We start from the raw sequence: 13,953 nt of genomic DNA on the forward strand, positions 1-13,953 counted from the left end.
TTTACAACACATATTTTGGGGGGACACAATTCAATCCATAATAGATGGTTATTCAGTTGGCTGGAATTTTTTATAAAAGTTTTATCTTCTGCCCCAAAAAAGTAATTTAAAATTTTAAGAAAGTACTGCATCCACTGAGCTTTTTAAAAAAATGGATATCATTTTTCTTACTGCTTTTGTTTATAACAGATGATGATGTACCTGCAGATATGGTTGCAGAAGAATCAGGTCCTGGTGCACAAAATAGCCCATACCAACTTCGCAGAAAAACTCTGTTGCCGAAAAGAACAGCGTGTCCTACAAAGAGCAGTATGGAGGTAAGTTAAATGTAATTTAATTGATTTTGTAATGAAAGAATTTTTAGGAAACAAAGAAAAAGGAAGTGTCATCATTTTTTAAAAGTAATGGTTATGTATGGTAGAAATATTTGTTTAATTTGCTTTTGTTTTTGTAGGGTGCCTCAACTTCCACTACGGAAAACTTCGGTCATCGTGCAAAACGTGCAAGAGTATCTGGAAAATCACAAGATCTATCAGGTACTTCCTATGGGTAAACTAAAGGATAGAGTAAAATAATTTTTAAAATTTATGTTTGATAGCAAAAAATTAAAATTAAACTAAGTATAGTTGAGTATTACATTTGGGATTGAGATATACATTAGAACCCTGACCTTTCCCTCATTGACTTTTATTATATAAAGATGTTTTTTAAATATTTATTTTAACCAGTTTTTGAGATGGTACAGTCGGTAAAAGAAAGAATCCTAGATAAATCAAGATAAAAGCAGATAAACAAGTGTCATCTATGAAAGAAAAGTTCTTATAAAGTGATCATCATCAAATAATAAGAGCTACTACTCGTTAGATAAAATGAAAATTGTGCTGCTTCAATAATGAGAAAGTTGTTGCTAGCATGATAAATAGGTTTTTTGTAATCTGTTTATTCATCTCTTTGTAGCAGCACCTGCTGAACAGTATCTTCAGGAGAAACTGCCAGATGAAGTGGTTCTAAAAATCTTCTCTTACTTGCTGGAACAAGATCTTTGCAGAGCAGCTTGTGTATGTAAACGCTTCAGTGAGCTTGCTAATGATCCAATTTTGTGGTAAGTGAAAACCTATTCCTTATTATCTTGAGATATATTGTTTGCTGCCCCAAATGCTAAAGATAGTAGGGACATTGAAGTGTCCCGTTTATTAGTTACCTGTTTATCACAAATGTGGCCTGTTAGTCAAGGCATGTTTATAAAACAGTAAATAAAGTACTTTCTCTGCTATTTGTCATTTAATAGCAACTGAGCAATTTTGGGAAACATTTTTCATTTAATTGCTTTTTTAGACACAGGACAAGACCTAATTTATAATAGCTATTAAATACGACAGTTTAGTGGACCCAATAATTCTGTTGAAAAATTTTCTTGCCTTATGTTCAAATCTTCCTAATAGTAGTTTGCGCTAGCTGTTTGCGCCACCTAGGGACCTGCATAATTAACAGAGAAAAATTAGAAATAATCTAAATGCCCAGCAGTAAGGGAATGAATTACATAAACGATGTAATGTCTACTTGAAGGGTTGTCGTGGAGCTGTTAGCAGTGATTCTTGTAGAATGTTAATAATGTGAGAAGGGCTGTGTTTTAAAAAGGGAAGAGCAGAATATAAAGTTTTATATGCTACATACTCAAAACTGTAATAAATGAAACTGTAGAAAGCAAAAAAACTGGAAGGAATAATGTAAAAAAAAACAAACAGTTGCTGTAGGGTCACCTCAGACTCACAGCAGCTCCGTATGTGTCAGAATAGAACTGTGCTCTATAGGGTTTTCAGTGTCTGATTTTTCAAAAGTAAATCACTAGGCCTTTCTTGGAATGTGCCTCTGAGTGGACTCGAACGCCAACTTTTTCAGTTATCAGCTGAGTGTATTAACCATTTGTACCACCCAGGGACTCCTGGAAGGAAATATAGTAAACTATTAGTAGTGAATATAGTGAAACTATAGTTTATCTTTTTTGAAAAGTATTTTCTATATTTTACAACAGTTATGTATTACCTTTATGATGATGAAAATAAAGTACACTTTATATTTTAAGGAAGAAAAATTATATTTTAGAAGGAAGAAATGAGAACGAAGAGCAGAGGAAGATAACTATTATAGTTACTGTTACTCTGGTGGTGGTTCTTGATAGGAAGTGAACAGATTGAACAGATTGAAGATAGAGGAAAAATTAGGAAGTGAACAGATTGAAGAAGGAGGAAAAATTAAGTTCAAAATATTTTGTTGAAAATCGTCATTTTCAGTAAAAACTGTATGAGGCTGTTACATTAGGGGTGGCATTTTTTCCCGTGTTAAACAGTTAAATTTTAAAGAAATTGTTTATATGCTGTTACATTGTATTAACCAAAATATGTTTTACGTTTAAAGTTCTGTATTTTGATAGTCATTTGTCTGTTCTTGTTACCTCTGTTCTTTATTCAGTAATTCTGATCCATTTTCATGTTTTTGAAGACCTCAAATAATTATTATACTTGTTTAAAACATTATTAATCTAAAAGGCAATTTATGAAGAAATCTTTTAATTCACCCCCACCACCCCACCCCAGGAAACGATTATACATGGAAGTATTTGAATATACCCGCCCTATGATGCATCCAGAACCTGGTAAATTCTACCAGATTAATCCAGAAGAGTATGAACATCCAAACCCTTGGAAAGAGAGTTTCCAGCAGTTGGTATGAAGTATAAATACAAAACACTGATTTATTTATAATATACATTTTTAAATGAAAGTTTCTTTTAAAGAGAAAAAAGTAAATTTAAATTCAAGAATGCATTTTAAAAGTAAGCCAGTGAACATTTATCAGCCAGCAAAATATTCAGCTATCTTTGTCACTGCTTGACATGTTTATTAATTATTTATCCAGTGGCAGTAAGTCTGGAGAGCAGTTATGACTTCTGTGGGTTTATTGGAACTTTTATTTAAATTATTAGTTTTCAGTATTTGTTTTAAAATTTCAAGTTTAGTGTAATTTCCATACGGTCCTTTACCAGTGGTTCTGAACTGGGGGTGATTTTGCTTCCCAGGGGACATTTGGCAGTGTCTGGAGACATTTTTGGTTGTCCCAGCTGGAGGGAAGGGAGCTAACTGGTAACCAGTGAGTGAGGGTGGGTTTGCTGCTAAATACCCTGCAATCCACAGGACAGCAACCACAACGAAGAACTATATGCCACAAAGTGTCAGTAGTGCTGAGGTTGAGAAACCCTGAACTTTCTTATTGAGTCATGGCCTGTTCCAGATTTTCCATTGTACTGTTGATAGAATATTAGTTGGAATAATTGGGAGTTTTTAATTTAATAAAAGTTATAAATATAGTGGTGAATTAAAATTTTAGAATATAATATTTATGTTAGTATTCAGTGGTTTTTTTCTGTTGTGTTTGCTTTTGACATCTTAGTATAAAGGTGCACACGTAAAGCCGGGATTTGCGGAACATTTCTACAGTAACCCTGCAAGATATAAAGGAAGAGAAAATATGTTGGTATGTTTGGTTTGTATTCTTATAAGACTTAAAATGGGAATCTCTCAGTTCTGTACTGACACTTTTTTTCCCCCCTTAGTATTATGATACTATTGAAGATGCCCTTGGTGGGGTTCAAGAAGCTCATTTTGATGGACTTATCTTTGTTCATTCTGGAATATATACTGATGAGTGGATATATATTGAATCTCCAATCACCATGATTGGTGCAGGTATTTTGAAATACATTATCATTAGAATTTTAACATTTTATTCATATTATTTGATTTACATGATGAGTTTTTTTAATGCTAGTGACTTAAAATCCAGTTGAACCTTAATAATAGCTTAATGGTAGGAAAGAATAGGAGTAAAGATATCTTGCATATTTTATGTGAAAGAAACAAAAACATAAGAGTTCAGAAATTATTGATATGCTATGTCTTAATGTCAGTACTTTCTCCCACTGCTCTTCAGTCATCTGTTAAAAAAAGGAAAATTATTTGTTAATTCTTTTATTTGAAAATAAAGATGTTAATGTTTCTATTGCTATGATTTTAATGGAACTGAAATGTAATATTTAAATATATTTCGTTTTGAACTATTGCAGAAGTATTTTTATGGCCAAGTTTCTATGAATAGCTTTAAGGAGATACTTGTTGAGTACTCATCAGTCATCTGAAGATTTGTGCTACTTCTGATTTTTAAGGATACAGTAATACAGACCATTTTAAAATAGCTAGTAATTATTACTTCTAATGAAATTTGCAGTTACTGCCTCTCGTTTGCATTTCCTACTTCCCCCCTCCATTTCCACCATAAAGAAAAGTAGGGGGCAGGGTGGTTAGAAAATTTTTGTCTAGAGATTTTCATTACCTTCCAAATCAAGACTACTATTGTCAATAAATTTAAATACAGATGTCTGCCTTTCTCTCCGGTGCTGCTGCTGTTGGTGACTTTGTTTCCACAAGAAACCATTTTTGAAATGTCACTTCATTTGGTATTAAATACTATTTATAATTGAATCTCATTAAAAGATTTATTATACGTAGATTTGAGTATAATGATAATCAAATAATATCCCCTTAAAGGCTGATAAAATCTAGTTAACTGATAAAGTGGGTATTAGTCCTGTCTAATCAATACTAATGTTTTTAAAAAGCCCCCAATAAAAGTACCTGATTTAAAGCCATTTTAAAAAAAAGATTCCACTGTATTAGTTTTATAGCAGAGTATTTTTACTGATTGAAAAAAGTAATTTTTAAAAAATTTATATTTCATCTGTCTGGTAAAGGTAATATGCTTTAAAATATCTTCTCCACAGCACCTGGAAAAGTAGCAGACAAAGTTATAATTGAAAACACTAGAGATTCAACTTTCGTTTTTATGGAAGGTTCTGAGGATGCTTATGTTGGATATATGACAATAAGGGTAAGAAATTTTAAGATGTAAAATAATACATTTTGAAATCATTAAGATGGCAGTGGTTGTCTATTTCAAACAAAATTTCTACTTTTCAGTTTAACCCTGATGATAAATCTGCCCAACACCACAATGCACACCACTGCTTAGAGATTACAGTCAACTGCAGCCCTATTATCGATCACTGTATCATCCGAAGTACATGTACAGGTTAGTGTTTCATTTCTCTTTTATCATTAAATGAGTCACTGTTTTTGGCCAGTAGATTTTTAAATAGAGGTGTTTTCTTACAGTTGGTTCTGCAGTATGTGTTAGTGGTCAAGGAGCATGTCCCACTATCAAGCACTGTAACATCAGCGACTGTGAAAATGTTGGACTTTATATAACAGATCATGCACAGGTATTTTTAAATATTGTTTCTTGTTTCTTTTTTAATTGTTATAAAGCTCTACTAATTTTTTATTTCTGAATAATTGTTGTAGGGAATATATGAGGATAATGAAATTTCCAATAATGCTTTAGCTGGGATTTGGGTTAAAAATCATGGAAACCCAATTATTAGACGGAATCATATTCATCATGGACGTGACGTTGGTGTGTTCACATTTGATCATGGCATGGTAAGAACATTTATTCGCAACAGAAAAACTGACTCTGTATCAGTTAAATTTCAAATGTTTCAGCATTATTTTCTTACTACCCAGTTACCTAAATTGAAGAGTAAAAGCAACTTCAGCATTCTATTTTAAAATGTCCAATATTTTATTCTGTGAATTTGTGCATCTGACATTATATCTGTGTAGAGATGATGGAGCCCTTAGGGAGTTAATATGACGTTTGAGAGGAGTATGGTCTAATCCAGTAGGTCTCAAACGTAAGTGTGCATACAGATCACCCAGAATCTTTTTGAAAATGAAAATTCCTATTCTGTCCCAAACATAATAAATCAGAATTTCTGAGGCTGGGGACCGGGATATATATTTTTAATAAGCACCCTAACTGAGTCCAGTGCAGGCTGTCTGTGGGCTACACTTGAGAAATAATGGTCTCAGCATTAGTTTGACTTCTGTTTTATTTCTCTTAAAATTTTTCAACTAACAGGACTTTATAATAGAGATAAAAACCAAAGCCAAAGCCATTGCCACTGAGTCAGTTCTGACTCATAGTGATCCTATAGGACAGAGTACAACTGCCCCATAAGGTTTCCATGGAGCGGCTGGTGGATTCGAACTGCCGACCTTTTGGTTAGCAGCCGAGCTCTTAACCACTGCACCACCAGGGTTCCTTAATAGAGACAGTAACTATAGAATATCAATCTAAAACTGTTATGGGTAGTTACGTTAGGCATCCTTATGAGTGATGTTACGTTTTAAATGCCATATAATTTTACAAAATTTTCTTTTATTTCAAAATAATCTTATTTGTCTATTCAGATACTCTTTTCATTTAATGTCTCACTTTCCTTGAGGTGGTTTTCAAGTCCTAGTACAGCATTAGCAACATTTTATGTTTTGTTGTGGTGGTGTCAAAGAAATTGGAGAGGATGTGGCGATATGGTGGCAAACAGTCAAGGTTATGGTGAGGTTTTCTTGTTATTATATGGTGTTAAGCAACATAGGCTTCACCTGTACACGTTGTCAATGGCAAAGGAAAAATTTTATTTTCACTGTTTGTGCCTGAAACCCTAATAAAAGCCCTTTCTTAAACTGAACTGCACTATGAGGAATACGCCTTTATCAAGGGCTGGTTCGACCTGAATAGCTTAAGACCAAAGGCCAGTTCATCACATTAGCCAATTCCTGAGGTAACTAACTTGAGAAAAACAGTTCCCTTACAACTCAGACTGTAGCTTGGGCCTGTAGGTAAGAAAGCAGTGAAGAGATGACCACTTACCCTTTTCCAGCAGGCATATGGAGTTGATATTTTGTTGCAGATTGTAGCACTCTTTTCTAAGGAGGGGAGGATTGGAGGAGTCAGGGCAAAGGTATGGAGGCATGAAGTCTTGAGAATCTGCCCTCCCTTAGAGCCAGTAGAACTTTCCAATTTTCATAATGCTTATGCTCTCAGCTGGGATGTTTAGTTTGAGAGCAGGTTAAGAGGATAACCAAAAGGTATTACAGAAGCATTGCTTAAGGCGTGACTTGATGTTGTGGCATGCTGAATTGATAAAGGGAGTCCCTGGGTGGGCAAATGGTTAACGAGAAAGGTTGGAGATACAAATCCATCCAGAGGCACTTCAGAAGAAAGGCCTGGTGATCTACTTCCAAAAAATCAGCCATTGAAAACCCTGTGAAGCACAGTTCTACCCTTACACACATGGAGTTGCCATGAGTTGGATTCTACTTGAGGACAACTGGGTTTTTTTGTTTTTTCTTTTTTAATTGGTCAGGGTGCCCACAGAGTTTCTGACAAGTTGTTGTCATTTAAAAAAGACTAGGTAATCACACACACTAAAAAGATTTTTAAGTCATTGGCTATAGTTTCTAGATGGAGCTATTATTTTATATTGGAACTATACTGTGCCAATATTTCACTACTAGTATTGCCTTTAGGCTGTGCCCTAGAGTTACAACACTTCAAGTATTATGTTTATGCATGCAAATGATTTGTGGTACCAACATAATTTTAACTGGAGTACAGGTTCCTTATTTTTAAAAGACCTGTGGTGAGGGTAACTTATTTCAGGTCACTGTATAATTTATTCATCATGAACCTTGATACAGTATTTTTTATAAATTTGGGCTTTTAAATCTTATAGCATTTTTTAAAACAACTCTAGGCAATGCTATAGATATTCCTATTGAAGATTAATGAGGATATTTGTGAAGTATGGTAGATTTGTAAGAGAAGAATGGAAAACAAGCATATCTTTATCTGTTGTGTCTGTTTTAGTATTATAACACAGTCCTTAAAAGCCCTTTGGTGGAATGTTTTCCTATTCCAAGTATTCTTTTGGCTTGTTTTCATTTTGTATTGGTAGCTTTTGATTGGTAGTATGATGTCACTAAGGAGACCATTTTAAATCCCCATCTACCCATCACCCATCTTTGTTGTATATGGAACTTCAAAGAACATCAGAATAAACATTCAAACTAGTGCCTCTATCTTTAAAAATGTTCATGTTTCTTGTTCTCTGAAATTGTCTTCTTTTCCCCTTGTCTATGACATACTTAGAATTTAAATTCTTAAGAATTAAGTTTAAAAGATTTTCTGTACTTTTTTAAACAAATTAATGTAGTATTGTTAAAAATAATACTACATGCCCCATGTGAAAGATCCCTCTAGAATTTCAAAGGATATGATTCTAGAATTTGCCTTAATATTGTGAACTGCATGCTTAAACTTTAAAGTATTAACTCCCCCTATGAAAAATGAGGAAATTAACATACTTCATATTTCAGCCTATCTCCACCCCCCTATATTCTCATTTTTCTTTTGTAAAGGTTTATGACATTTACATTCTTAGAGTTCGTGGCCTATATTTACTTAATATTATTTACCACAGGTCCTTTTATCATTTTCTCCATTACTGGATTTTTTATTTTGATTCATTCTTGAATCAAATTCTTCATTGATTCATTCTTGGTATGGTGGGGTTTTGTCATCTAGCCACTCATTTATTCATTCATCTATTTAAGAAGGGCTTATGGATATTGTAGATTGAATTCTTGCCAGTTGATAATGCCTGTCGATTGCCTTTTAACTGGGCTGAGTATACAGTTTTGGTTATACTTTCTGAAGGATTCTATAGACATTTTTCTACTTCTAGCATGAGTGTAGTTGAGAAGTCTGAGATCCATCCTGGTTTTTCTTCTTCTGGTAGTGATTTGCTTTTCTACCTCAGTATCCATGTGTTGGATGTTCTTTTCCTGTAAGTTGTGTGTGATTTCCTCACGTCTATTCATGTCCCTTACTGTGTATCCATAGTCTTATCTGTTTTCTTGTTATTATTTTTCTTCCAAATTGGTTTTTATCTCTAATTTTTTTAATGGAATTTTTCTGACATACGCCAACGTAAAACGGATAGTGTGAATTCCCATGTACCCATCACCCCTCTTCAACAAGTATCAGTTCACGGCCGGTTTTATTTAATCTCTACCTTCTCACCCATTCTTTACTCCCTTCTTTACTGTGGATTATTTTGAAGCCAATCCCAGACATCAGTTGATCTGTAAATATTTTAACATGTACCATTAAAAGATGGGGATTCTTTCTTTTTCCTTTTTTTGTATAACCGTAATGCCAGTCTCACTGCTTAAAAATAATTCCTTAATGTCATCTTTCCCAAATTTACCAATCAAGTATGTCATCCCTACTTCTGGCAGAGAGAGACCAAGAGCTAGACTAATTGAGCTCCCTCCTCATGCTTGGAAACATCAAAAGTGGTGCATTGTTCCAATCTGACATTAAGGTCTTTTAGTCCAACCTTTTTTGTTGTTGTTCTTGTTTTTTTTTCCTTTGATGATCAGTTTTGCCATAATAGTATATATACATTCAGTGTACATTCACTTTTTTATTTGGTATAAAATCAAAGAAGGAAGAACTTTTTTTTATATTTGAAGATGCTATTCAATTTGATATAATTCCCTGATTTGAAAAAAAAGAATAAATTATAATCCAAATGTAGATATGCAATTTATAGATAATTTGCACTTTATTTGTGGAATATGAAACCTGGAAACTATTTCTGAATGTTCTTCTTGGAGTCTGTTTTCTTAAAGAATTAAATATGTGGTGTACTAGAGTATTCAAAGTTATGTCCCACTTTAACTTCTAGTAAATTTAGCAGAAAGTTCAACAGCTCCGAGTTGAGTACTTGTATGGATATATATAGATGCTCGAGAGGTTAGAACAGTCTTCTCTTCTCAAGGAGCTAATGATCAAGTAGAAATAGATATAATAAATGTAGTAAGTAGTACATGGAAATGGCATAAGAAAAATTACTAGTGTTAAAGGAAATTTAAAGAGAGAAGGGAACACATTCAGTTTTTAAAGGGAAATAGAAGAATGAAATGACTTTTTCAGAAGTGTCATCTTGTAAATATGTTATTTTTTTCTCTCTTAATATTCAGTCTTAATTGACTCTTTCAACTTAGGATATCTGTATTACAGTAACTTTCATTCTCATTATTAAAATAGAACGTGTCCATTATAGAAAAGTCAGGAAATTCAGAGAAGTATAAAGAATATAAAAATCATCCATAATCCTACTACTCAGATAATCAACTCCCTCATATTTTTGTTTCATCCTCCAAATGGTTTTTAAGTAAAATTTGAGATCATGCTTAATATATACTATTTTGAAGCCTGTTCATTTGACACAATAGCATGTGTATAGCATGAGCGTAAATCTTCAAAAATATTTTCCTTAGCCAGTCCCCCATTACTGGATCAAGATGAACGTTTTTTATATTTACCTGGATTTACTGAATAGATCTTTCCTGGTTTGTTTTTTTCCCCTGGCTTTGAATTTACTCAGGCTAATCAGAGGATTTCTAGTCGTTTTAGTTGTTGTTAGTTGCCATTGAGTCACCCTGACTCGTCGCAGGCCCACGCACAACAGAATAAAACTCTGCCAGGTCCTGCGCCGTCTCCATGATGGGTTGCAGATCAGACCGTTGTGATCCAGAGGGTTTTCACTGGCTGATTTTTTGGAAGCAGATCATCAGGCCTTTCTTCTTAGTCCATCTCTGTTTGAAAGCTCCACTGAAACCTGTTCAGAATCATAGCAACATGCACGCCTCCACTGACGAATGGGTGGTAGCTGCCCATGAGGTGCCTTGGCTGAGAATCAGATGCAGGTGTCCCTCATGGGAGGTGAGAATTCTAAAACTGAACAACCAGTACCCTTCTTCATTTTACTAAAGCATTTAAATCTGTCTGTTCTTAATCTTGAACATTTTCTGATACTTAATTTTGGGGTATAGTTTAAAAAAAATTTTTTTTTAAACATTCTTTTTGGAAAGTAGCCTCTACCTAAGGGATTAAATTTATTGTTTTTCAGGGTTACTTTGAAAGTTGCAACATACACAGAAACAGGATAGCAGGCTTTGAAGTGAAAGCTTACGCTAACCCTACAGTGGTTCGATGTGAAATTCACCATGGGCAGACTGGAGGAATATATGTCCATGAAAAAGGAAGAGGACAGTTTATAGAGAATAAAATCTATGCAAACAACTTTGCGGGTGTATGGATTACCTCAAATAGTGACCCAACAATAAGGTATTTACATATAATTATGGTTAGAAATTACTTTTTCACCTTAGGTTTTGTTATAAGACAAGTCAAGATAACTTAGCCTTAACTGTTAAAAGTTTTTCCTAGGTATCTCAATACTGTTTAATAGATTTTACTAATAAAAGTTGCAAATCTGAATGAGCATAGTTACTATATTTTTTTTTGTATTGTTTGTTTTTATTACTGATCTAAGCCATGCACTATATGATTTTATGAACAATTGCAAATGCTGTGATTTTTATTTAAATTCATCAAACTGCATCATAGATTAGTAAATAGGACTGTGACCTTTCCTTGGGACCTGAATGATCTTGTCTTCTCGTCTTTTTCTGAGAATCAGCAGGTAGAATAGCTCAGGGAACTAATTGCCTCAAAGATTCTTGGACAGAGAGATCAGGACTATAAAAAAGTCAAGACTTTAAGCTCTCACTTTTCTCTAATAGTTCCTGCTGTGCTCTCTGGCCACAGTAAGAAAACAAATAGATTCAGTCTTAAAGGCATTGACCAGGATTGTAGAACAGAGCTATTATAATTTAATCAAAGACCATAAATTATTTTAATTGTCAAATTTTATTTTCCACTGGCTTTATAAGAGTAGATTATGGGACTTCCATGTTGTTAATATTTAGCAAATGTTTCTAGTTAAAATTTTCTTTTTAATGTATTGGCTATTTTGAAGGGAATTTTTAATAATGCTGTTTTGTCTCAGGTACTAGATAACTTTTCCAAATCCTTAGATCTTAGAAAGAACTAGAAGGAAACTTAGAAATCGTCTTGTGTGGGTCCCTTGTTTTACAGATTAGGAAATAGGACCCATAGAAGTTAAATAATATGTCCAAGCTCACATGACCACGAGTGGCCTTACATTTGTACAAAACAAGTAAGCTTTGCTGAATAGATGGGTTTAATTATTATTATTCTACATAATTATAGGGGGAATTCTATATTTAATGGAAATCAAGGGGGCGTTTACATCTTTGGTGATGGACGAGGCCTTATTGAAGGAAATGACATTTATGGTAAGCATATGGTTTTGTTCATAAGATTTTAGAGACTAACCTGTCTATCTGACATTAGCAAAATGGACCACTTTGAAACCATCCAAGTAGAAGAATTTCTTAAAATTCTCATTAAATATTATTCTTTGATATTATTCACTTGGCAAACATTTACGGAGTACCTGTTGTTGTTGTTGGGTGCCGTCAAGTCGGTTCCGACTCATAGAAACCCTCTGTACAACAGAACGAAACACTGCCTGATCCTGCGCCATCCTCAGTCGTTAATGCTTGAGCCCATTGTTGCAGGCACTGTGTCAATCCATCTCATTGAGGGTCTTCATCTTTTTCACTGACCCTCTGCTTTACCAAGCATGATGTCCTTCTCCAGGGGCTGGTCCCTCCTGATAACGTGTCCAAAGAGTACCTGCTACATACCACTACTAGGTACAGAGTACCTACTACATAACATTCACTATGCTGTTTACCTGGGATAAAAGTATAAATAGACCTTGGTCTCAAGGACTCGCTGTAGTTCCTTACATTCACTCCATTGTTTAACAATTAAGAAATTATTTCTGTGGTAGTTTAATACATTTTATACTCAATGGAGAACGAAAATATTTGTTCTTCATTAAAGCTTTTGAGGCATTAATTCAGCAAACAATTATTAGATCTCTATGTGCTTAGACATCAGTATGTTCCTGGGCTTTCTCTCCTGTTAACACTTACCTGGATAACGCTTACATAAAGCTTATTCAGTCCCAGCCACTGTTCTGAGCACCTTACATTTAATTTAATTATAATTAAACCTTATAATCTACACATCAACCCTTTGAGGCAGATACTAATAAATATCCTCACTTACTGATCAGGAAATGGAGGCACAAAGAGGTTAAATAATTTATTCAAGGTCACGCAGGAAGTAAGTAGAATTGCTGGGACTCAATAGCCTGACTCCAGAGTCTCTGCTCTTAACTACTAGACTATACTGCCTGCAGCCCTTCTGCATTTATATACACGTGTAGTTCTCTCAGTTTTGTCTTGTTGTGGTGTTAGTGGCCATCGAATCGATCCAACTCATGGCGACCCCGTGTGTCTTGCAGTGCTCATGAATTTTAACTAATAGTGAATGTACAACTTAAAAACCATGTGGCATCAGGCTCCCAATGTTGACATTGTAACTTTTATTTTTAAATAGGCAATGCATTAGCAGGAATTCAAATTAGGACAAACAGTTGTCCAATTGTTCGGCATAACAAAATTCATGATGGCCAGCATGGTGGGATTTATGTGGTAAGTTACTGAGTACAATTCTAAAATCTCATACAGTACAACCAGGAAAAAGAAGGAGAGGTGAGGGATCATATCTGCCTTTAGGTAGGTAGGCCATATTCAACTTTCAGAGTTTGAATTTGTAACTGTCTTTAATATTTAAACAATAAATAAGACTTGTTCTCCCTGTCAGTAGATGAATGACTTCAAATATTGTAGTGTATATAGTGTTTTGTAAAAATTTAATCAGACCTAACAGACTAAATTCAGGCTGTAGGAGATAGACTTTTTATTAAACTCCTTAATTATAAAATAATTGGCAATATGAGTTGAACTCCTAATAACAAACTAGTTGGCAGTCTAAGTTATATTTGTTATGCTAGAATTTTGCTAATGGTGACTACCGTATGAATCTCTTAAATTTTCCAAAAGCATTAATATCATATCATCACTGGAAGTACTAATAATACTAGACTTGAATACTTTTATCTTCTGAAAAAGCCAGGTTTTCATT

General features: G+C 34.1%; 1 protein-coding gene across 1 annotated transcript in view; it reads left to right on the top strand.

The window, feature by feature from the left end:
- FBXO11 (F-box protein 11) overlaps nt 1-13,953 on the top strand; it is a 23,573-nt gene continuing 9,620 nt past the window's right edge. The window contains exons 1-13 of the mRNA XM_004369482.2: nt 1-317; nt 455-536; nt 958-1,102; nt 2,595-2,724; nt 3,448-3,531; nt 3,611-3,743; nt 4,835-4,941; nt 5,031-5,142; nt 5,226-5,332; nt 5,415-5,552; nt 10,937-11,154; nt 12,103-12,188; nt 13,366-13,460. Coding sequence (XP_004369539.1) covers nt 210-317; nt 455-536; nt 958-1,102; nt 2,595-2,724; nt 3,448-3,531; nt 3,611-3,743; nt 4,835-4,941; nt 5,031-5,142; nt 5,226-5,332; nt 5,415-5,552; nt 10,937-11,154; nt 12,103-12,188; nt 13,366-13,460 — 1,545 coding nt within the window. The 5' untranslated portion in view covers nt 1-209. The remainder of the gene's footprint in view (nt 318-454; nt 537-957; nt 1,103-2,594; nt 2,725-3,447; nt 3,532-3,610; nt 3,744-4,834; nt 4,942-5,030; nt 5,143-5,225; nt 5,333-5,414; nt 5,553-10,936; nt 11,155-12,102; nt 12,189-13,365; nt 13,461-13,953) is intronic.

This window comes from Trichechus manatus, unplaced genomic scaffold (assembly GCF_000243295.1).
Source record: "Trichechus manatus latirostris isolate Lorelei unplaced genomic scaffold, TriManLat1.0 scaffold00005, whole genome shotgun sequence".
NCBI lineage: Eukaryota > Metazoa > Chordata > Mammalia > Sirenia > Trichechidae > Trichechus > Trichechus manatus.